This window comes from Peromyscus californicus, unplaced genomic scaffold (assembly GCF_007827085.1).
Source record: "Peromyscus californicus insignis strain IS unplaced genomic scaffold, ASM782708v3 Scaffold_7__1_contigs__length_154581171, whole genome shotgun sequence".
NCBI lineage: Eukaryota > Metazoa > Chordata > Mammalia > Rodentia > Cricetidae > Peromyscus > Peromyscus californicus.
The window spans coordinates 130,076,707-130,099,961 of record NW_026294595.1 but is presented as its reverse complement, the minus strand read 5'-3'; the positions used below and the strand labels follow the sequence as shown (position 1 = coordinate 130,099,961).

At 42.5% G+C, this 23,255-nt stretch overlaps 1 protein-coding gene and 1 long non-coding RNA gene across 4 annotated transcripts in view; one reads left to right on the top strand and one right to left on the bottom strand.

Annotated features, from left to right (window-relative positions):
- Positions 1-9,024: 9,024 nt before the first annotated feature.
- On the bottom strand, positions 9,025-13,385 carry LOC128102693 (uncharacterized). Of its 2 annotated transcripts, XR_008215484.1 has the most exons (3): positions 13,204-13,315; positions 10,552-10,789; positions 9,025-9,411 (listed from the first exon to the last, which is right to left on the bottom strand). It is a non-coding gene; the product is annotated as an uncharacterized LOC128102693 (long non-coding RNA). The 2 variants fall into 2 exon arrangements; XR_008215483.1 differs by having other exon boundaries at positions 9,025-10,789; positions 13,204-13,385.
- Trpc4ap (transient receptor potential cation channel subfamily C member 4 associated protein) overlaps positions 13,323-23,255 on the top strand; it is a 75,923-nt gene continuing 65,990 nt past the window's right edge. Inside the window, exon 1 of one of the 2 annotated variants that reach the window (XM_052726694.1) lies at positions 13,323-13,619. In XM_052726694.1, coding sequence (XP_052582654.1) covers positions 13,452-13,619 — 168 coding nt within the window. In that variant the 5' untranslated portion in view covers positions 13,323-13,451. The remainder of the gene's footprint in view (positions 13,620-23,255) is intronic. The other variant, XM_052726693.1, reaches the window with a different exon arrangement.

The following is a 23,255-nucleotide window of genomic DNA, read 5'->3' as shown; positions in this document are numbered from 1 at the left end:
CATACTGGACTCTTGAGATTTCACTCAAAGAAAGGATTTGTGTTAAACAATCATGAATCTAATTCCACAGCCCCCAGGGCTCAGGGCTAAGAGTTGAATCTCTCTTCCTTTTCTGGCATCTTTGGAGAACATGATTTGCCAGTATTTCCTTGTTGGTTTTTCCAACAGGTGCTTTCAGCTTTTAGCTGCCCCCTCTATCCATGTGCCCTTCTGGGCAATAGAGGTGTATTAAGCACCTTTGGGTGCTAGCCATAACCCCAGGTAGTAGCAGCAAACAAAGAAAGCAAGGTTTTATTCTTGTTGGAACTCAATTCTGGTAGAGAAGTCCACTGATGACTATATGAAGTGACATGGGCATAATTCTGTGAAGAACAGAGTCAGAGTGGGTGCTGGAGATGATTCAGTTGGTAAAGCATTTGTTACACAGTCGTGAGTTCAGATCCCCAGCACCGACGTAGAGTCAGGCCCAGTAGTATCTGTAATCTCAGTGCTGGGGTTGGGGGCCGGTGTGTGGGAGGGAAGAAGCAGGTGGACCCCTGAGCTCAGTAGTCAGCCAGTCTTACTGAACTAGTGAGACTTGGGTTCAGTGAGAGAGATCCTGTCCCCAAAGTTAGGTGGAGAGCAGCTGGGGAGGGCACCTGATGTCAACCTCTGGAGCTAACACACATTTACACACACGCCAAAAAGAAGAGAAGGAAAGGAAGGAGGGATGAAAGAAGAGAGGGTGTTGTGTTGGTAATGGAGAACTAAACAGCCTTTAGGTAGGGTGGCCTGGGAGGGTCTTCTGGCAGAGGGGAATCTTTACATCAGGAAAAACCAAAAAATGGCAGTTCCTCGTGGGCTTTTCACTCAACTTCAACACATTTAGCTTCAAAGATGGTAGACTTGGGGCGGGGAGATGGCTCGGTGGGTGAGAACACTTTGCTGCAGAAGCATGAGGACCTGGGTTCTGATCCCAGCATTTGGAAAACCTGGCTGTGACCACACACACACCCTCTACCCCAGCACTAGGGAGTGGAGACCTGAGGTTCCCTGGGGCTTGTAACGACTTGTCCAGATTTGGTGAGAAACCTTGGCTTCCACAACCCCCGTCCCCCCCCCCACCCCACCACCACCCCCCCCCCCCCCGCGTGCGCGCGCGCGCGCACACACACACACACACACACACACACACACACACACACACGAATGAATGAATGAATGGATAAATAAATGTTAAAAAGATGGTAGGCTTACAAACAACCTCACTTATTTCCATAAAATATTATGTAGAATCCACAATGAAAGTATCTGGGAAGGTGGACATGGCAGACATGTATATAGTCCCAGTATTCAGGAGGCTGAGGCAGGATATCAGGAGTTTGAGGCTCGCCTGAGCTACATAGTGAGCCCTTGTCTCAAAAAAAAAAAAAAAAAAAAAAAAAAATACAGAACTCATCACCAAAGCATAACTACAAAAATGAGCACCATTCCTTAAGACGTTCAAATAACTAATTCATGTTTAAAATTCTTATTGTGTAAATTTGTATTTCATTAAATCAGAATCTAAGCAGAGCTCATATGTTTGGATATTAGCATGTTTCTGCAGTGTCGTCTGATATACAAGTCTCATGTGTTTGGATGTAGACAGCATGTTTCTGCAGTGTCGTTTCATATGTTTGGATATTAGCATGTTTCTGCAGTGTCGTCTGATATACAAGTCTCATGTGTTTGGATGTAGACAGCATGTTTCTGCAGTGTCGTTTCATATGTTTGGATATTAGCATGTTTCTGCAGTGTCGTTCGATATACAAGTCCTCTCTCCCTCCCTCCCTTTGTTGCGCTCCCTTTCTCCTTTCCCACTTTCCACTCATCTTTTTTTATTATCTTTATTTTATGTATATGGGTGTTTTGCATGCATGTATGTCTGTGCACCACATTTGTGCTTGGTACCCACAGAGGCTGGAAGAGAGCATCAGATCCCCTAGAATTGGAGTTATAGAGGTTGGAAGCCACCATGTGAGTTCTGGGAATTGAACCCGGGTCCTCTGCAAGAGCAGTCAGTGCTCTCAACCGCTGAGCCATCTCTTTAGCCTCTACCCTATCCCCTTATCTTTTATTTTTGTTGTGTGGGAATAGAATAATCTCATTGTCCCATAAAAGAATACACAAACAAAGCAAAAGTAACTTGCCAATTTCTTTTTGCAAAAAGGTGCATCAGAACCCAAACAGGGCTAGGCAGCATGTTGGCCAATATGGCTTCTGTCTTTTATCTCTAACATGGATATCGACCATGTCTCATCCCATTGATGAGAACTCAACTTCACAATCTGACATAGTTACTAATCAGAGCAAAAGGGAAAGCAAGGTCCAGGCAATAGTTACCCTTGTTGTGCTAACTACCTTTGACAGAAAAGAAAATTCTCATGATTGCAATTTGTTGAAGAGAGGAGTTGTCTTGTAGCTTTCCCATATGATAGATTTTCTTGCCCCTTTTGTTAACATGGGCTAAGCTGGTAACATGAAGAAAGAAGCAATGAAGACAGCAAGTTGCAGCAGAGATGGCAGAGGCCTCACACTGTGATAGGGACTACCAATTCAACCCCAAAATCAAATGGAGTTCCGACAAATGCTACAATATAGACGAATCTTGAGAATTCATGCTAGCTAGAAGCCAGACACAAAGGGCCTTTTATGTTCTATTCCATGGTGTAGGTACTGATAGATTGTGCATGTGCTGGCAAATAACCTCCCATACACACTCTTGCAAGCAACTCTAATTAAACTCAATGGGTCACACACAAAAGAAGACATGAAAATAGGAGAGGGACTTCCTGGGAAGAAGAACGTTCACTAGAGAGTAGGGGAATGATGTACTGAGTCTTTCTTTGTAACACCAGCTCCCAAATAATGACATGGAGACTTCTTATTAATTATGAAAGCTCAGCCTTAGCTTAGACTTGTTTCTAATTAACTCTTACATCTTAAATTAACCTATTTCTCTTCATCTATGTGTTGTTATGTGGCTCGTGACTTTTACCTCTCCTCCTGCATGTCTTGCTTCCTCTGCATCAGGCTAGTAATTCCTTCTTTCTCCTTCCCCCAGACCTTTCTGTCTCCAGAAGTCCCGCCTAACTTCTTCCTGCCTAGCTATTGGCCATTCAGCTCTTTATTAAACCAATCACAGTGACACATCTTCACACAGTGTTAAAGAATATTCTACAACATTTCCCCTTTTTTGTCTAAATAAAAGGAAATATTTTAACTCTAACATAATAAAACTATAAACAATAAGAACAATTATCAGGTAAGAATTACATTATAATGTTCAGTCCATTTGCGTTTGGCATATTCAGAGAAAATACTCAATTGTCTATCTTATCTTGATGAATTTAAAGTTTTATAGCTAAACCATTTTCTATCATAACTTGTATTACCATCTTAAAACTATCTTTTTAGACATTAAAACGTTTTCTTAGATAAACAACTTAAGTTTCTATGTTTCTCAACCTCATACATTTTACATCTCTTTTGTAAGTTTTTTTCTCAATTTGGTAACAAAGAAAACTATAACAATAATTATTTCATCTTCAGCTCCATCAGAGACCCAAGAAGGATAAAATATTACTTGAGTAAACAGGAAGTGCAGAGCAATCAACTTCCAAATGACAAAGACATCTAGTTGCCTGAACAGTCACCAAGGTTTGTTTGTAGTGTTTTGGCATCTGTCTTCAGCCTACAAGCCTAAAATATCTGACAGACTTTTATATGAAGCAGGAATTTTGAAGAACTGTCATACCTTTTCTTGGCAAAGTTTGGCAGTCATTTTCTTTTGTGTCCTGCTTGTCCAATTTGGACAGCATTCTGTCAGCAGTGTAGGCAAGGCAGTTTCTTGCCCAAATGGCTAACTTTTGCCACAAAGAAAGCAAACTCCATATGGAGGTTCTTCGATGCCCATCATTCTTTTTTAAAGTAAATTGGTGCTGCCAGGAGCAGATGTGTCTTACTGTTAGGAAAAGCTCTGTGTTATTAAAACATTTTAAATGCTATATTCTGTAGGTCTTTGAAGTGTTTGAAGATCTCCTATCTAAACTATATATAGCTCTGTTTTTGAAAACATACCTAGTATGACTATAAGTTTGACTGTTATAGATGACTATTAACCTGTATTTCTTTATTATCCTAAATAGCTTTTAAGAACTAAAACTTTACATTACATTTTTAAATGGGTTGCACAGGTATAATACCTTAAACAAGAATAGAAACATATATACAGTACAACAAAAATAACCTTAAATTTGTATTAATATACAAAATTCCATACCAATGTAAAATACTTCAGACTAGTAGTTGTTCAAAAGTAGACTCAACAATCCACCCTTTTATCCCATCATTTCTATACTATATCCCCTCTCTTCCCTTTAGAAAGAGATCATTGAATCTAATCTCCTTTGTTTAGCTTTCACCCTGACCATGACATGAACAATTTTTTTCACCCCTCCCACCATGAACAATTTTTAACCAACCTCCCTAAATGATGACATACATCCATAACCCACTGACCAAAAACCACCCACCCCACCTCTCAGGAATGTGGGTGTCAGTTTTCTAGACTGCTTCTTGTTGTCTGGGAACAATAGCATCTTTGGGGGACCCTAAGAAAACTGAGATAATGGTCAAGTCCTGGGAAAACTAGCCATAACATTTGTACAGTCTCTATGCAATGGGAAAGTACAAGGCTTATCTGTAGTCCTGGCTAGAATTGTCTGTGAGTCTGGACCATCTCAGCTAGCAGCCTTGAAGCTGTTCTGGATGTAACAGGCGCACTCTGAGAGGCTGGATCTCCTGGGATACCTGTTTTCATTGATGTCTGGTCCTCTTGCTCTGTCTTGTAGTTTTTCTAGGTTTATTTCTTTTGTCTGTAGCTAAGATCATCAGGAGGTCTCCCCCATTCAAATTTGATCTCGATTAACTTTGAGGGAATCCATAGCTTTTCATTTCCTGTGGAAACAAAAGCACAAATTCTCCCCCAATGCAACACATTGTCCAACTTCCATTTTGAAGCCAAGACATCCCTAAAGTATCTAGGCTGGTTTAATTCAGCAGTCCCTTCCTCAATTCAGCGTATCTCAGCAGCTGTCATTCTCTGTTCATTAGCATTCAAAAAATTCAAAGTCAACAAAGCACCATACAGGATTCAGATGTCCTGTGTATTTCCCATGTTTATATATTTTTCAAATGTTATTTTTCTCTCTCTTTAAAGGCTTTATTTTATTATTTATAAATTTTTTCTATGACTGTCTATACACATTTTCTTTTATTTCTTTAGTATCTAAGCACATTTTAAAATATACTCTATCTGTTCAGAGGTTTTCTTTGACTGGATTGCTTTACTAAGTGTCTGCAGCCATGCACTGGCAGTGTTCCTTAAGCTGCTAAGTAGTGGTGGCTAGGTCCTCCTCTGCTAGCACATGGCCTGGTGTCTGCCTCGCCCCCTTTGGGTTGGTGAGAATGGAGCCTTATGCCTGCAGATCCTGCTTGGAGCTGGTCTATAGACCCTAGCTCCAGTAAGCGCTTCTACCTAGTCTTTCACAACCAAGTAGTGTGCTGCCTGCTGCTCATAAACCCCATTTAAGTGCTCCATAGCAGAGCCTCTTAAAAGAGCTGTGTCTCTGTACACTGAGGATACCCAAGAGACTGCTTTTTCAGAACCTGTGTGGAAATATGTGGCCCCACATTGGATGCCTTTTTTTTTTTTTTTTTTTTTTTTTTGTCTTTTGGACAGGGTTTCTCTGTGTAGCTTTGGAGACTTTCCTGGAACTCACTCTGTAGCCCAGGCTGGCCTCAAACTCACAGAGATCCACCTGGCTCTGCCTCTCGAGTTCTGAGATTAAAGGCATGCGCCACCACTGCCCAGCTTGGATGCCATTTGTAACGAGTCTTTGTACCACCAGCTCCCAAATAACAACATGGAGACTTCTTATACATTATGAAAGTTTGGCCTTAGCTAAGGCTTGTTTCTTTTTTCTTTTAAATTTTTTATTCATTTTACATACCAACCACAGATCCCCTTTCCATCTCTCCTCCCACTCCCTCCCCCTCCCACCCCACTCCCCATCCACTTCTCCAAAAGGGTTAGGCCTCCCATGGGGAATCAACAAAGCCTGGTACATTCAGTTGAGGCAGGACCAATCCCCTCCCCCCTGCATCAAGGCTGAGGGACCAAGCTACAAACTGTCTCCCACCTGAAGAGGGCCTAGTTTGGTCCCATTCAGGCTCTACAGCTCTTGGTCTACAGTTTGTGAGTCCCCATGAGCTTGGTTCAGTTGTCTCTGTAGATTTCCCCATCATGATCTTGACCCCCTTGCTCATATCCCTATTCCCTCTCTTCAACTGGACTCCCAGAGCTTGACCTGGTTCTTGGCTGTGGATCTCTGCATCTGCTTTCATCGGTTACTGGATGAAGGTTCTATGATGATAGTTAGGGTATTCACCAATCTCATTACAGGAGGAAGGTCAGTTCAGGCACCCTCTCCACTATTGCTAGTGGTCTTAAATGTAGTCATCCTTGTGAGTTCCTGGGAATTTCCCTACCACCAGGTTTCTCCCTAAACCCATAATGGCTCCCTCTATCAAGATATCTCTTTCGTTGCTCTCCCACTCCACTTAGGCTTGTTTCTAACTAGCTCTTATAACTTAAATTAACCCATTTCAATTTATCTATGTGCTGTTACATGGCTCTTGGGTTTTACCTCTCCTCCTACATGCCTTGCTTCCTCTGTGTCCAGCTAGTGACTCCTCCTTTCTTCTTCCCCCAGACCTCCCTGTCTCCAGAAGTCCCGCCGAGCTTCTTCCTGCCTAGCTATTGGTCATCCAGCTCTTTATTAAACCAATCACAGTGACACATCTCCACACAGTGTAAAGGAATGTTTGGCAACAGGATAAGAGAGGAACAGAGGGTGAAGACAACACTAACAGTCATTATAGATGTGTATGAAATTGTGGAATAAAGATTGAAAAAGAGGAAACATTTTTTTGTACGTAAGTCAGTAGTTCTCAAATGTTAGGTGGGATTGATACAGGTCACATGAAAATAAAGGAAAACAACAGGCAGCTCCGGAAGTGGAGAACAGTGAAGTACACTCATGTGGAGACCGTGTGCACATGTGGTGCAGGGGGCTTGGGGATTTTATAGGGCGGAAGGGGGTTTGGGGGATGGAAGATTCCACCTGTGGGTCAGTTCCCCTGCAGTCTCAAAATGGTAGATCCCAGTGGGTTTGGTATGTGAATAGTCTCATTAGAAGCTCCTGCAGATCTTACCAATCAAGTCAATTTTCCTGTCTGGAGTTTCTCTGTCCAGTGTAAGTGTTGCAGCTCTGAGGGGAAAGGCTTCCCCGGCAGAAGTCTCGTAGCACCGAGGGGAAAGGCATCCTGGCAGTCAGAAGCCAAGGAATACTGCAAAGTCACACTGCACAACAAACCTCACACAAGAGATTTATTGGGAAAGACACGTGGCTGCCTCTGCTCCGTGAGAGGCATCAGAAAATTGAGCTTACGTAGGGTTTCTTGGGAGTGGAGTTTTCCAGGGTGGGGATTGGTGAGATTTCAAGTCCTGAGCTTGGGGAGAGCCCAGGGATTGGTGGGTTTTTGAATTCTGGGATTGGTGGGTTTTCAAAACCTGGAAGTGAGCTCGGGCTTTTTACCTTACGCCCAGTCCAGTAGCTCCAGCATACCATCACTAAGTAGTTTTTGTTGTGTTTTTCACAAAGGATTTCACTGTGTAATTCTGCCTTAGTCTCTTGAATCCTGAAATTATAGATGTATATCCACATTAATTTCTTGAATATGATGGTTTCGTGGTTATTGGAGCATGCCTTTGTTCTGAAGAGAAAAACACTGAAATATTGACGTGAAATCTTATAGTATCTAAAATTTCTTTTAAATGGCTTAACCAAAATGAAATGGTTTGGGCCAACAAGGTGGCCATCAGTGGGTAAAGGAACCTGCTGCTAAGTCTGATGACATGAGTTCAAGCTCCAGGATTCACATGTTAGAAGGACAGAACCACGTTATCCTCTGACCTCTACACACAAACCTTGGCATGCACATGCCTAGATTCACATATACGCACAAGCAAAATAAAATAAATAAAGTAAAATAATTAGAAAAATGAACTTTATAAATATTAATCTACCTAGAGAATATATGAACATACATATCATATTTTATATATCTGTATGTATATGTAGGAGCACACACACATGCACATATATATATATATATATAATATTAATAATGGGAGAGCATAAGCAAAGGATACATGGTGTTCATAATATTATTTTCAACCTTTCTGTAGATTTGAAATTTTTTCCCAAAAAAGCAGAGGGAAGAAAGTGAAAGGGCGTGAGAACAAAGTGCGTGGCCAATGGTAAGTGACCAATTAAAGGGTGGATCTTAGATGAGTATAAGGGACTTTTGCTTACTTAGCACAGCATCCCTAGTGCTTGTGACAGTGCTAATCGATAAAGTAAATGTCTAAAACAACAAATCATTGGGCCAGTGGATGGCTCTGTTGGTAAAGGAGCTTGTCACCAAACATGGACATGAGTACAATACCAGATCCCACAGGTAAAAGGAGAGAACAGGACCCCCACCACTTGTTCTCTGATCTGTCTACACACACACACACACACACACACACACACACACACACACACAGAGAGAGAGAGAGAGAGAGAGAGAGAGAGAGAGAAAATAATTTTAAAACCTCAAATTTTTGAGTACATTAGAAACAAAATATGAAAATAGTGTCCAAAATGACATCACAAGATGACACATGATTACATGGACACTTCTTACTATGGCCTGAATATAATAATGTGATTTTCTTTGATTATGTCTTCCCCATGAGTAAAAAAATGATTTAAAAAAAATGCCCTAGAAAAATCCCTATGCCTAATTGAGATGATCTTGGTAGTTAATTCTAGGAATAACAGCATCATATGTGGTTACAATACTGGGATTACTGCAAAAAATTAGTCAAGCTGAGAGTTTCCGTGTTGTTACTTTATTTTTTCAGTGTTGGCAAAAATCAACATCAACAGGCCCCTTGGCAGAAGGATGCTGCTCCCTCTGGTGGTGAGAAGCAGCTGGTCTCCGTGAGAGAGGCCACCAGGAAAGAGATGAGGTGTACTCAGTGGTCACACAGATTTTTGGAAACCTTTCTCTTTTTAATTCCTAGTTATGGAGTCCTTAAGGACCAAATTTCAGGTGAAGTCTTTAAAAAAGTTTATCTTTATTATTTCTTAAATGTATTTGTGTCTTCAGGGGTTATGCTCCCGTGAGTGCAGATGCCTGTGGAGTCCAGAAGAGGGCATCAAGTCCCTGGAATGAGCCTCCCAGGGTAGGTGCTCCGAAGGGAACTCAGATCCTCTGCAAGAAGAGTAAATGCTTTTAATAGCCAAACCGTCCTTCTCCTGCCCCATTTGTTCAGTTTTTTTATGTGTGTTTTTTGTGTTGTGCAAACTGTGCTGAGATTGTTCATTGGTTCTGTGTGTGGGAATCTTCAGTTTCCTATACATGGGATGATGTCATCAGGAAATAGAGATGATTTTACTTCTTTCCAACTTGACTGCTTTTTCCACTCCCTTGACTAATGGCTCTGGCTATGTCTTCTAGAATTCCACTCACTAGAATGCTATTCACATAATGCTAAGGGAGTATTACTGAGTCAAAAGAAGTTCACTTTTGTTTTTGTTTTGTTTTTTGTTTTGTTGTTGTTGCTTCGAAACAGGGTTTCTCTGTGTAGTTTTGGTGCCTGTCCTGGATCTCGCTCTGTAGGCCAGGCTGGTGTCGAACTCACAGAGATCTGCCTGGCTCTGCCTCCCAAGTGCTGGGATTAAAGGCGTGCACCACCACTGCCTGGCCAAGAAGACTACTTTTAACTCATTTCACATCGATAAAAAATTGTTTTCTGGAAAGGTCCAGCAGACCTTCTCACCATCAGCATTCACTCTGAGGAAAACTGAGGAGACTTATGGTGTTCTTCCTACATTTATTTGCCATCTTTTTTCCTATGAATTGCCTATTCCTGCTCATCTATTACTTTAAAAACCATGTATTTATTTACTCCGTGTGTGTGTGCATACATGTGTGCACATGCATAGGCAAAGATGTCATGGCGCTTGTGTGCAGGTCAGAGGTTAACTTTCGGGAATGGGTTCTCTGCTTCCACCATTTGGGTTCTGGGGATTGAACTCGGGTCTTCAGAGTTGGCAGCAAGTGTCTTTGCCCCCAGGTCATCTCAACAGCTGCCCCTAACCTTTCTTTCTACTGTGCTGTTTGGCTTATTGTGATTTTTGTAGGAGTAGTTTTATCTGTTCAGTGATCTATTGATCATATAATCAGTTTTTAACACCGACTGTTCCAGGCACGGTTCTGGGTACTGGAGATGGGCGTGGCAAAGTACTAAACAGATCACATATACCTCCAACTGGAGAGGTGCACAGAGTCATGAATTGTAGTCATGAGGAGAAAGCAGGCAGTGAGAGCGGAAGAGACAGCGCTTTATACCTGTGCTCAGAAGGAAGGCATGAGCAAGCTCAGGCATGCCTAGCAGCTCAGGCAGCTGCCTGGGGTGGAGAACTTGAGGCCAACAGGACAGCAGGGTCTTCACAAGTTCTAAGTTAACTCTTTCCCAGAACTCCATGTGCCTTCTGTGGTTGTTCACAGCGTCTTGTATAGGAGGTTATCCTGATGCTGAGATCTTCTGGTCCCGGTTCTGGATTTTATACTTAAGACTTTTCTTCCCCTAAATCATAAGAGGATTATCTTACATTTGTTGCTACCATTTTACACTTTTAATTTTTTTGTTTGTTTCGTTTTTTTGAGACAGGGTTTCTCCTCTGTGTAGCCCTGGCTGTCCTGGAACTTGCTCTGTAGACCAGGTTGGCCTCGAACTCACAGAAATCTACCTGCCTCTGACTCTCGAGTGCTGGGATTAAAGGTGTGTGTCACCACCGACAGCCTGCCATAGATGAGCTTTAAGGCCACAACTGAGTGATATCTTGGGTACTCAAAGGTGACCTTATGCTTTCTTCCAGACAGGTAAGACTGCCAGAGAAGTAAGGTGTTGTGGTGTTATCTGTTATTAGTCATCCAAACGTTTTGTCCATTTTATTTTAAAATTATGTGGTGATATTGTGTCCCCCAATATATTGTATGTGAGGACCAGGAACTAGAGCCTTTTTAATCTTTCAGGCTTTTGAGTAGCAGTTCAGCTGAGATCCATTTGGGTGAGGACTCAAAAGCTTCCAGTCTGAGGAAGCAAGATCAGCTGAGGAATTGGCGAGGTGAGGTTAGCTGTGGCTTGTTCTGTTTCTCTGATCTTCCAGTGTTCATCCCAATAACTGGCTCTGGGTTTGTTTTAATTAATAAGACCTTAGAAGATTCCTGCTACCAAATTATATTTATTTAATTAACTAGTTTGTGTGCATGTGTGTATATGAGTATGCACATATACCATGATATGCTTTTAACTTTTAACAGCTTTGTGGAGGTATAATTTACATTTCAAAACCTACCCATTTGGAATACAATCCAGAGATTTGTGTGTGTGTGTGTGAATGTATACTGTCCCTACAACCCAGTTTTAGAAACACACTTTGATTTTGTTATGTTTAGCTTTGATGTTTCTAAGATGAATTTGAGATTTTAGTGTCAAGTTACAGACCTATTTTTTTTTTCTCCATTGGCTTGAAGAAAATTTCCTTCACCACAGGATAGACTTCCTATTTCTGGTTTTTCTTCAGCAATCACAAACACACAGGGTTTTATTTGGCTCATACAGATTTCAAGATGGGACAATTTCACTGAAAAATGCTTTTATTTTATTTTAATAAAGTTTTTCTTTTAAAAATTATCTCTTTTACTTTTTTGAGATTATTATATAATCACATCACGTTTCTTCCCTTTCCTCCCTCCAAACCCTCACATATACCCCTCTTTGCTCTCTTTCAATATAGATTTTTCTTAAATTTAAAAATTACATTTAATGTGTATGTGTGTGTGTGTGTGTGAGAGAGAGAGAGAGAGAGAGAGAGAGAGAGAGAGAGAGAGAGAGAGAGAGAGAGCGTGAGAGCGCATTTTGGAGGAGTCATTTCTCTTCTTCCATCAATACGGGTTCTGGGAACCCAACTTAGATGCTTAGTCTTGACAGCTAGTGCCTCTACCCACCGACTCATCTCTCGAGCCCTATTTTATTTGTTTTAAACCAGACAATCTAGCAGTGATCTGCTGGAGGTGAGTGGACACCACACCTTCTAAGTGGGCATGAAGATGGTACCCACAGTCCAGTTTGTCCTGGCAGTGCCCATAAATGTCTGTGTTCCAGTGTAATTATTTATTACATCATTTCACATTTTAAGGGATTTTGGTTTGAGCAACAAGTTATAGCCACCTTAGTGACAAGCAGCTGAAAAGAGACATTCAGCTCTCCTTATTTGTGTTACAAGATCGCCTCCTAGGAGTGAAAATGGGGAAAGAGTCGCCACCGCCCTGCTGCAGAGGTTTGTCGGGAGTTTGCGATTTCAGAAGAGAGAGAACACAGCAGGGCCGGGAAGTCCTCACAGTGCTCTATTTGACAGAGGATAAAACTTACTAACCCGCACTCCTTGCATTATTTCATTGAACTTCACCACAACCTAGCTAGTTACATTTATTTGTGTGTGGATTTGCTGTGGTCCTGTAATCCGAATCCCCTCACAGGGTCGTCCACTGTTCTGCTCATCACCTCACCTTCCACCTCCTCTACCTGTTCAGTGTGACGAGTACAGCTGGCTCCCTTAGAAATTATTTATTGACATCCGTAAAATTATTAATCCCAACACAATTTTATAATTCATGAAATATTTTCCAACAGTTTCTTCGAATAAGCAATAGCTCATTGAAGGACCTTTATGTATCATTTACACGAAATATATTTGTTAATTATAATACAAATATTAGTTGACTGATCCGACTCCCAGGGACTACATATTGAATGGACTAACTGAGGCGCATGGGCAGAACACAGTGACTTGGCTGAAGTCAGTCGTAGAAAGAAGGGGGCAGCAATCAGAGTCAAGTGTTAATTCTGGCCTAGGGCCTTTCACTGGCCACTCGGCTGCATCATTTCTAAACAGACAAGAAATTTGAGAGCATGCGCACGCAGCGACTGGTCGTTACCTCAAAGAAATGCTGGAGGTGGGATGTGGGAAAACAGGTGGTCCAGGAAACACAGCATCGCTGTCATCTGCCCGGCCTCCGGAGAAAGACTACACTTCCCATAAGGCCGCGGGGCGCGCACTGCCCCTGCCACGCGGCCTGCACCTCCGCGTCAGTCCACTGGGGGCGATGTGGAGAATCCTCCGCCGCCCCGTAGAAATCTACGCGGCTCCGGGGCCGCTTGCTTCCTGTTTGTCGGACGAGGAGACATGGCGGCAGCGCCGGCAGCGGCTGGAGCTGGGGCCAGCCGGGGGAGACAGTCGGCAGCTACGGCGACGGCGTGGGGCGGCTGGGGAGGCCGGCCGCGGCCCGGTAACATCCTGCTGCAGCTGCGGCAGGGCCAGCTCACCGGTCGGGGCCTGGTCCGGGCGGTGCAGGTACGAGGCCGGCCCGGAGGGGCGGGGCGGGGCGGGCCAGGCTGGAGCTGGCCAGCGGCCGGGAAAGAGGCCTTTCGAGGCCGCTGCGGGACCGGCCAGATCCCCCTTGGCTGGCCGCGGGGCTGTCCCGTGTGCCTCCCGGACGCTGTCAGCCGCGGTGGGACGATGGGCAGCGGCCGCCTGGGAGGCCTGCAGGTCTGGGCCGAGTAGGGTCGGGCTGCCTGGGGTATTGATGGCGCGTATGAGCCCTGGGCCGAGTTTCTAGATCCTCATTTCCCTGCGCCACGTCTGCATGTCTGGGGGACCTTGGCGAGTTGGCTTCATCTTTTACTGGCCTCGCGTTTGCCCCTTGTGAGCAAGACGGGGTGTTCCTCACTGCAGCCCCCCCCCCCCCCTAAACGGTTCGCAAGCCTATCATAAATGTCATCTTTTCAAAGAGGCCTTAACGTTCCTCCTCCTCTCCTAAAGTAGGCCCCCATTGTTATTCTGTCAAATCCCCCAGTTCGTTTTCGGTTGCGTTATTTTCTTAGCCTGTAATTGCATATTTCTTTGTTGTCTGCCCTTTTCACGCCTGTCTCCCACATTAGGCTGAGCTCCAAACGAGTGCAGAGACTGTTTTGCTAGTGTAGGGCGACGTGCTTTGGAGGAAGAACTTTAGTCAAGCCCAAGTTCAAAGCCCTACTCTCTTTCTTGCTTGGGCAAGTTACCTTTCAGTGACTTAGTTTCCTCATTTAAGTCACATTTTAAGGATATTGTTAAATTCAAAGGAGATAGTCGTGTGACGTGTTAGTGCATTTCAGGTGCATATAAGGGCTGGAGGGTTATCAGTTAATGTTATATTTAATGCCTAGCTTATTACACTGATTGGTGTCCAATACATTGTGTGTGTGTGTGTGTGTGTGTGTGTGTGTGTGTGTGTATGCATGCATGCTTGTGGGTTAATGTAGGGCACTACCTTAGAATAAAGCAGGATGGATGACTCGTCTCATATTTTCCTCATTCTCCTAGGTGATTCCAGAACTTAATTTGAGAATATTAGCATAGCCGGGCCCACACCTTCAATCCCAGCACTTGGGGGGAAGAGGCAGGCTGATCTCTGGGAGTTCCAGGGCAGCCTGGTCTACAAAGCAGATTCCAGCACAGCCAAGGCTGTTACACAGAGAAACCCTGTTTTGAAAAACAAGATGAGAGAGAGAGACAGAGAGAGAGACAGAGAGAGAGACAGAGAGAGAGACAGAGAGAAAGAGAAAGAAACACAGGAACACATTAGCTTAATTTAAAGATAGCTTTTGCATATGGTTTTGGGGAATACAAAGAAACCAGTAAGTGTTGAATTGGAGAGGGATGGGAATTAGGTGCATGGATGAGGGAATGGGTGTGAGATTTTTCTCAGTGTACCATTACGTATTTAAAGTTAATTTTGAGCCATTTGAATATTACCTAAAGGACTAAAAAGGTGAAGGTGAGATGGTCTGTATTTGCAGAGGGTTGCAGATGAAGGAGCACTTTTGGGTAGCCATATTTTCCTACAGAAACTGTAGATGAGCATCTTTTCTTCATTGCATTTTTCTGCATCTGCCTTAAGAAGATCTGAGAAATACTTGCTCTGTCCATTAAGCAAGGATATGTGACTGAGCTGAGTATGTAGGGCAGGCAGAAAGGGGACCAACCTTTAATGTTTACATATATTGGAACAATCAGTGTGCAAGGTGTTCATGTTTTTATTTTGAATGTGAGTTTACTTTTGAGACAGGCTATCACTACATAGATATGACTGGCCTAGATCTTACTATATAGACTAGATGGGCCTTGCACTTGAGGCAATCCTCCTGCCTCTGCATTCTTAGTGCTGGGATTACAGGTGTGTTCCACCACACCCAGCAATTTTCAATATTTTGAGCCATGTGTTGAACTCATTTCTTTTTCTTTTTTCTTTTTATTATTATTATTATTATTATTATTATTTGGTTTTTTGAGACAGGGTTTCTCTGTGTAGCTTTGTGCCTTTCTTGGAACTCACCCTGTAGCCCAGGCTGGCCTCGAACTCATAGAGATCTGCCTGCCTCTGCCTCCTGAGTGCTGGGATTAAAGGCATGCTCCACCACTGCCTGGCTTGAACTCATTTCTAAACACAAATGAGGAAATGGAAGTTCAGAAAGGTTAGGCAGTGTGATTCTAAACACCTGTGTTTAGATAATCTGTGTTCTAAAGAGAATGAGCCATAGAAATTCTTTAAAATGCTGAATGAGGCAATTTAGGAAAATAATTTGTTTTAAATGCTGAAATGCTAGGTAGGAATGCTAGAAAACTATGTTAGAAGGCTACTGGATTATTCTTGGAGCCTGATTTGGCTGGTCATTGTGGTCTCCACTATTACTCTGTTGCTGCCCAAAGTTTGTTTCGATCACATTACTTTCTTAACCTGTAATTGCATATTTCTTTGATAGTTTTATACAGGTGTGGGAGCTATTTCAGAGGTTGACTTAGGAATTCCTGTCTCCCAAATAGCAGTGATAATGAAGTGGAGACCTTTACATTTCATGGTTTCCTTTCTTAGTAGAGTTCTTCAGTTTGTTCCCTTGCTATGCTCTCCCTATCCCCTCTCCTGCTATGCAGAATAAATTATCTTCTCACCCATATTTCCTTAGCACAGCACACATATTGGTTACGGCATATGGCACAGTAGGAAAGTACCAGGTTTTTAAAGAACTTTTTTTGAGGGGGGTGGTGGGATGAGGAAGAAAACAGATTCATTAAGTATACTGCAGGGGCCACAGGCTGGACAGTAACATGAGCATCACCTGCCTAAAAATACCCTTTTAAATGAAAAAAGCACAACAGCTCATCATCACACCTGTTTGAAGCTATACAATTCAGTAGTGTTCACTAGTCTCACACTGATGCACACCCAATCTCTAGAATTTTTCAGCTTGCAAACCTGAAACTGTATCCACTGAGCAACTCCTTGTGCCCCTCCCCAGCCTCCATAACCACCTTCTACTTTCTCTTGCTGGGAGTTTGACAGGTGCCCTGAAGGTTCATTTGAGTAGAATTTCCATATGGTAGAATTTCCCTGGAAAAGACTGAATTTGGAGTAAGATGGGTCTTTTTTTTTTTTTTTTTTTTTTAATTCGGAGCTGAGGACCGAACCCAGGGCCTTGCGCTTGCTAGGCAAGCACTCTACTACTGAGCTAAATCCCCAACCCCTAAAATGGGTCTTAATTGAATCCTAGTTCCGACCTTTTTTAGCCAGTGCCCTTAGCCTAAGTTAATCTCTTCAAATCTGTTTCATTATTTCTAAAATGGTAGTAATGACATCTGTCCCATAAGGTTGTTAGGAGAATCAGGTGAAACAATAGGTCAGAAAGTTTAGCCAGGTTGCCACATACACATATTTATTTGATAAATAGTTGCTCTTACCTAGCAGTAATTAGACTGGACTTTTTGAGAGTGTCTTATTTTCTTTGTATCCGCAGAGCCTGAAACCATGCCAAACACTTGATAGGAAGGACTCAGGAAACTCAGAATTGAAATAGTGTATCCCCAGTCTGTATCTGTCTACAGTAACTCTGCAGTAACCCCATAGCTTTAAAGAGTTCCAGAGTCAGGTCACTTGTGATTTGAAACCTGGCATGGGTACATACTTGCTTTATGTCTTTGGGAAAGTTACTTAAGATCTGTTTCTTTTTTCTTTGTTTGTTTTGTCGAGACAGGATCTCAATAAGTAGCCTTGGCTGTCCTGCAACTCACTCTGTAGACCAGGCTGGCCTTGAACTCAGAGAGGTCTACCTACCTTTGCCTCCAGAGTACATGCGCCGACACCACTGCCCAGGACCTAACCTCTTAAGATTATAGTGAGGAAAATGAGTTTTTACATAGAAAACATTGAAAAAAGTAACTGAAGTATAATGAGTGTGCAGATACATTAGGTTTAATTATTATTATTATTTTAACAAATACTCTATATTCTGATGGCTCATAAGTCTGCATTTCCATTCCTGACCTTTTTTTTTTTTTTTTAAGTTCCACATGGGTAGGTATTTCCAACCACCTGCCCTGAATCTCCGTGTAGATAACTAATGGGCAACTCAAATTTAATATGTAGGAAATCAAAATCTTGGTTTCTCTTCCATCAAACCCAATCCTCCCTCAGTTTCCCCTCTCGCTAAGTGAGACACAAGAGCAGCCTGGGAGAGGACGTAGGTCACAGGACTTGAGTGGGCTGGTTCCATTCGAGTTCTCATTTGCCTCATTTTCTTCCCGACCTTTTGTCTGTCCTCTGTCAAGGTAATGCCTATGCCAAGGTGCTTTGCAGTTTATTCACGCCGTCATACTCAGCTGCACATTTGATCTTCAAAGAAAACTGGGTCTTAAAATCCTCTGCCTGCAGCTCCCCAGCTGCTTCTCATTGCAGTTGGAGTAAATCTGCTCCCTGTATGACAAGGGGACAGGATCCTGCAGGGCCGATAGAGTTGAGGGGAAAGAGACTGGATAAACTGGGCACTAGAACAATGAATCTGTTCTGCAGATATTCTGCAGCCTGGCAGTTGGAGAGTCTGGGTTATGGGGCCCCTTCTGTTTCCCAAGTGCTGTTACTTTGTGACCACTCTAGATTTCACCGTCTTTACTTTCACCTTTCTTAGACTCTCCTCCCTTCTACCCTCTCTCCATTTCTATGTGCTACTAAGACTCAAACTCAAACACTCTTCCACACTGCTCTCCTCTTAGTTGTTTTCTCTCCTGTCGGTCCTGTTGGTTTTAGTCTTTCTCTAATTAGAGTTGACACTTAGGAATTGAAGTCAAGAAAAACCTCTCTTTTCTGCTAGGGGCAGTGTGACACTGAGAAAACATGGAACCAGGTGTAGTGGTATTGGAAGCTGGGAACCCCAGCACTTGGGAAGCAGGGGCAGGACTGCTAACAAGCTCAAAGGCCAGCTTGGTCTACGTAGTGAGTTCTAGGCCAGCCAAGATTACACAGAGAGATCCTGACTCAAAAGCTGGACAGCTTCCTCCGAGACACGAGAGGGAGAGAGAGAAAGAGGAAGAAAGAATGACCTCCTGGATAAGTAAGTCTCAGAAACATATAAATACTATTAATCTCAGTAGCATTTGTACCCACAAACCCTAAGATGTACTCCAATTGTGTTGAAACCACAAAAACACCATTGCAAAGGATACAAATATTCAGTAGTTAATACTCCTTATCAGGCTACCCTAGCAAGATATTTAATCTTCATTAATTATCTTTTGAAATGTCTGTTTGCCTGCACTTAGCTATTTTGAGATAGTAGCTATTTTATGTTTAGGATCAAACAAAGAAGATATACATTTGTTTTCACAGAAATCAGCTTTTAATTATTTTAAAAGGAAGGCAGTAAAGACAATCAGTGAAAATTGTGAATGCCTGGAAATGTCACATTGACTAAACAGGCTGACAGCTCAGGGAACATGATGTAAGAGATTATCGCTCCTGTAAACTGTCAAACCACAAGTGCTTGAAAAGAAACCCCCATACGACACCTGCCAGTAACTCAGCTGTAAAGATGAATGGATAGTAGCTCTTTCATCACAGGGCTCAGCTACTTGCAAGGAAAACAAACTGGAAATGATTATTTTTATTTACTATATTTGAGACAGGATCTCTCTCTGTAGCCCAGGCTGGCCTGGATCTTACTATGTTGTCCCAGATGGCCTCTAACTCATGGCATGTCTCTTGCCTCAGTCTCCAAAGTGCTGGGATTAATTATAGGTATAAACTACCATGCCTGGCTTTACATGTTATTTTAAATAAATGTCTTGTAAGCCAATGTATCAGTAGTAAAATTCCTTCTGAGGCATTTGGACTGTGGCTGGATATCTGGGTATCATGAGGCTTATTCTAGACAACAGCAATTCCCTGCCCCACTCTTCCCTCGGCCTGCCATTCTCCCAAGGCAGCCATTGTCCATGATGTAGCTATTACTTTCACAAGAGAAGGACCCAAGAAGCCAGAGCGCCAGTATTTCTAACTAACTTGTTTATAATGCTGTTTCTTGACGTTCAGTTGATAATACCTATTTTCTTCCTCATGTAAAAGATTAGAGTCTGTATGTCACTTGTCTACTATTCTCCCAGTATCACAGTTTTGTTTGTTGATGTAAAGTAGTTGCATTCTGCTGCTGATGTAATTACTGTTCATAGCACCTCATAAAGACATGTCATACACTGCATGGAGCCTTCTGAAGCTTTCCCAGCATAGAGCTGCATCCTTTCACGTTTGCTTTCTCCGTGTGAATACTTGGACCCCAAACTCTAAAACTTCCTTTTTTGTTTGGCTTTTTAAGTTTTCCAACCTCCTTTTCCTCACTGGAGTTTGGATTGGTATCTTTACAGCTGGATTCTTGGAACTTCCCTTTGTCAAATTCAGGACATTTAACTCTTGTTTTTTTACTGACTTTCCTGTGTTTTAGACCTTGTTTTCTATCTCTGTCTGCCTTTCCTGGGAACACATTCTGTAGTAGACTCCCAGGAAAGTATGTTAAAGGTAATTTTTTTCATGTTTACACATTTGAAAACATCTTTTACTCTTATACTTGTATATCAGGTCTAACTCTTGGAGCAGGTACATTCTTTTAAACCACATTCTGTTTTTTTGCTCGCTCTTGAAGATGGTGAAGCTGTAGTCCATCCATTCTTGTTTGGCTTGTCAACTCTGTCAGTGGACCACAATTAAGACATTTTAGTTTTGAGAAGTGTTGGGATCCTTCCAGTTTGGGATCTGTTATGAATAATGCTGATATGAACATTTGTTCATGTCTTTGGTATGCATTTGTACAACCAGCAGGGCATATGCTGAGAATTGCTAGGGTGTAAGATGCGCATAGACTGGCATTGGTACCCACCTCTAGAGTTCTCAAGTGCTTGCACTAATTTGCACTCCCCTCAGCAGTGTCTGTTAGTGTCACGTTCTTGCCACCCTAGAGCTTTGTGTCAGCCTTCTTCAATTAGGGTCTTCTTTTTCCCTTGGATGTTTAATGGTATAATCACTGTGGGTTTAACTTATGGTGAGTTAATGAAATTAAACTCCCTTTCAGAAGCTTCTTGGCAATTTGGACACCCCCTTTTGTGACTTGCCTGTTCAAATATTTTGTACATTTTTGTTATTTTCTTTTAGAAATGATTTTATGTGTATGGGCATTTTGCTTGTATGTGTATCTCTATGTATCCTGTACATACCTGGTGCCTGAGGACACCAGAAGAGGGCATCAGATCCCTTGGAACTGGCATTACAGATGATTGTAAGCCACCATGTGGGTGTTGGCAATTGAACCTGGGTCCTCTGGAAACTCACCACTGCTCTTAACCACTGAGCCATCTCTCCAGGCCTTGGTTTTCATCTTTGTAACCTAACTGGAAGTCTTTGACATCACTTTTTTTTAAAATAGTGTCTCACTGGCTAACCTGGAATTCCATCTGTAAACCAGGCTAGCCTCAAACTCACAGAGAGATCCACCTGCCTCTGTCTCCTGAGTACTGGAATTAAAGGCATGTTCCACCACATCCAACTGGATATATGCACCTTTCGTAGTGATGTTTTGCAGATATTTTCTCTTGTTCTGTAACTCCTTTTTAATCTGTAAAGATCTTTTTGATGAGCCAGGCATAGAGGAGACAGAGACAACAAGATCTTTGAGTTCAAGGCCAGCCTGGTGTGCATAGTTCCAGATAGACCGTATCTCACAAAACAGCAAAAACATCTGGTGAACATAAATGCTTAGTTTTATTATAGTTTGTTCTATCACTTAAGTGGTTCTTGCTGTTTAAGAATCTGCCTATTGCCGGGCGGTGGTGGCGCACGCCTTTAATCCCAGCACTCGGGAGGCAGAGGCAGGCGGATCTCTGTGAGTTCGAGGCCAGAATGGTCTACAAAGTGAGTTCCAGGAAAGGCGCAAAACTACAGAGAAACCCTGTCTCAAAAAACCAAAAAAAAAAAAAAAAAGAATCTACCTGTTCTCAAGAGCTGAAGACTCTTTAGTATCTTCTGAAGTGGTAAGGATTTGCTTTGGCATTTAGCTCTGCATCCCACTGAGACTGGCACATTTGTGCTGGTAAGGTACTTAATCTGGACATGTTCTTCATTTACTTAGAGGCAAGTGTTGCCATGTAGCCTGTGCTAGCCTTAACTCATGGCAGTCCTCTTGCTTCAGCGTTTCGAGTGCAGAGATCAGCAGCACATGTCATCAGCCTGGCTGGCTGGAGGTCCTCTTTGATTTGAGTTTCTGGCTGATAAGTCACACCACCTTTCTTCTGGTGTGTGCCTTTACATCATGTATTATTTCCCAGTCTGCTCCGGTCAGCCTTTCTGAAATGTTTCTCTGGGAGGCAGCAAAATAAACTTTGTTTTAAATGGAGTATTTAGTACCTTTACTATAATAGCTGACATTTGGGGATTTAAATATATTTATTTAATCCAATACTTGCTTTTCAAATGTCATATCAGTTCTGTGTCCCTTTTGGGCCCCTTATTATTTATTTGTGTGTTTGTCTGTGTCTACATGCACATGTGTGTGTTTGTGGGGGTTGGTGCAGTTGCGTGGATGCATAGTGTGTATGTGTGAGCCAGAGGGCAGCCTGGAGTGTCAGTCCTCAGATGCCGTCCCTTTTTGTTTGAAGCATGGCCTCTCATCGGCTTGGCCTTCACCGCATAGCCAGGCTAGCTGGCCTGTGAGCTTCTCGGGATCTCTCTTACCTCTCTCACCTCTGCCATTGCTGAGTTACAGGTGTATTCCAAACACACCCAGCTTTTGGGGTGAGTTCTAGGGGTCTAATCTCAGATTCTCACACTTGGGAGGCAAGAGCTTTACAGACTGAGGCATCTCCCCAGTCCTTGATGTTTCTTTTAAAATACGATTTTATCAAGACTTGAAACAACCAACCAAACCCATGCTTGTAATCCCAGTACTTGGGAGGTGGAAGTAGGGGATCAGGAATTCGAGGCTGGCCTGGGCTCCAGTAGATACTGTCTCAAAAAAAAAAAAAAAAACGAAACAAAATTACCAATTTTAAGTTTCCATTTCAGTGATTTTTTTTTTTTAAGTGAATTATAGGGCTGAAGAGACGGCTCAGTGGTTCAGGGCATTGGGTGTTCAGGAGATGGGTTCAGTTCCCAATACCCACATGGCAGTTTCCAACCATCTGTACCTAACTCCAGTTCCAGGGGATCTGAAACCCTCTGCAGACCTCTGCAGGCACATAAGTGGTGCACATACATGCAGGAAAATTCCCATATACATAAAAATAACATAAATAAATGTAAAAAAATACATTTATAAAATCATGCGACTATCACCAGAATGGTTTTAGGGCATTCCTGTCACTTTAAAAAGTTCACTTTATGTCTGTTATTTATTTAGTTTTCATAACAGGTTTATTGAAGTGTTGATTGACTTATTGCACACACACCCCATTTAAGTATGCAAGTCAGTAGCTGTTTATACAAAGCTACAGTTACCACAACCAACTTTAGAACATTTCCTGGGAAAGAAAACAAAAACAAACAAACAAACAAAAACCCAAAACTTGATTGTAGCACGGAGGTAGCATAACATTCCCTTAATCCTAGTACTTGGTAGGTAAAAGCAGGAAGATCAGAGTTCA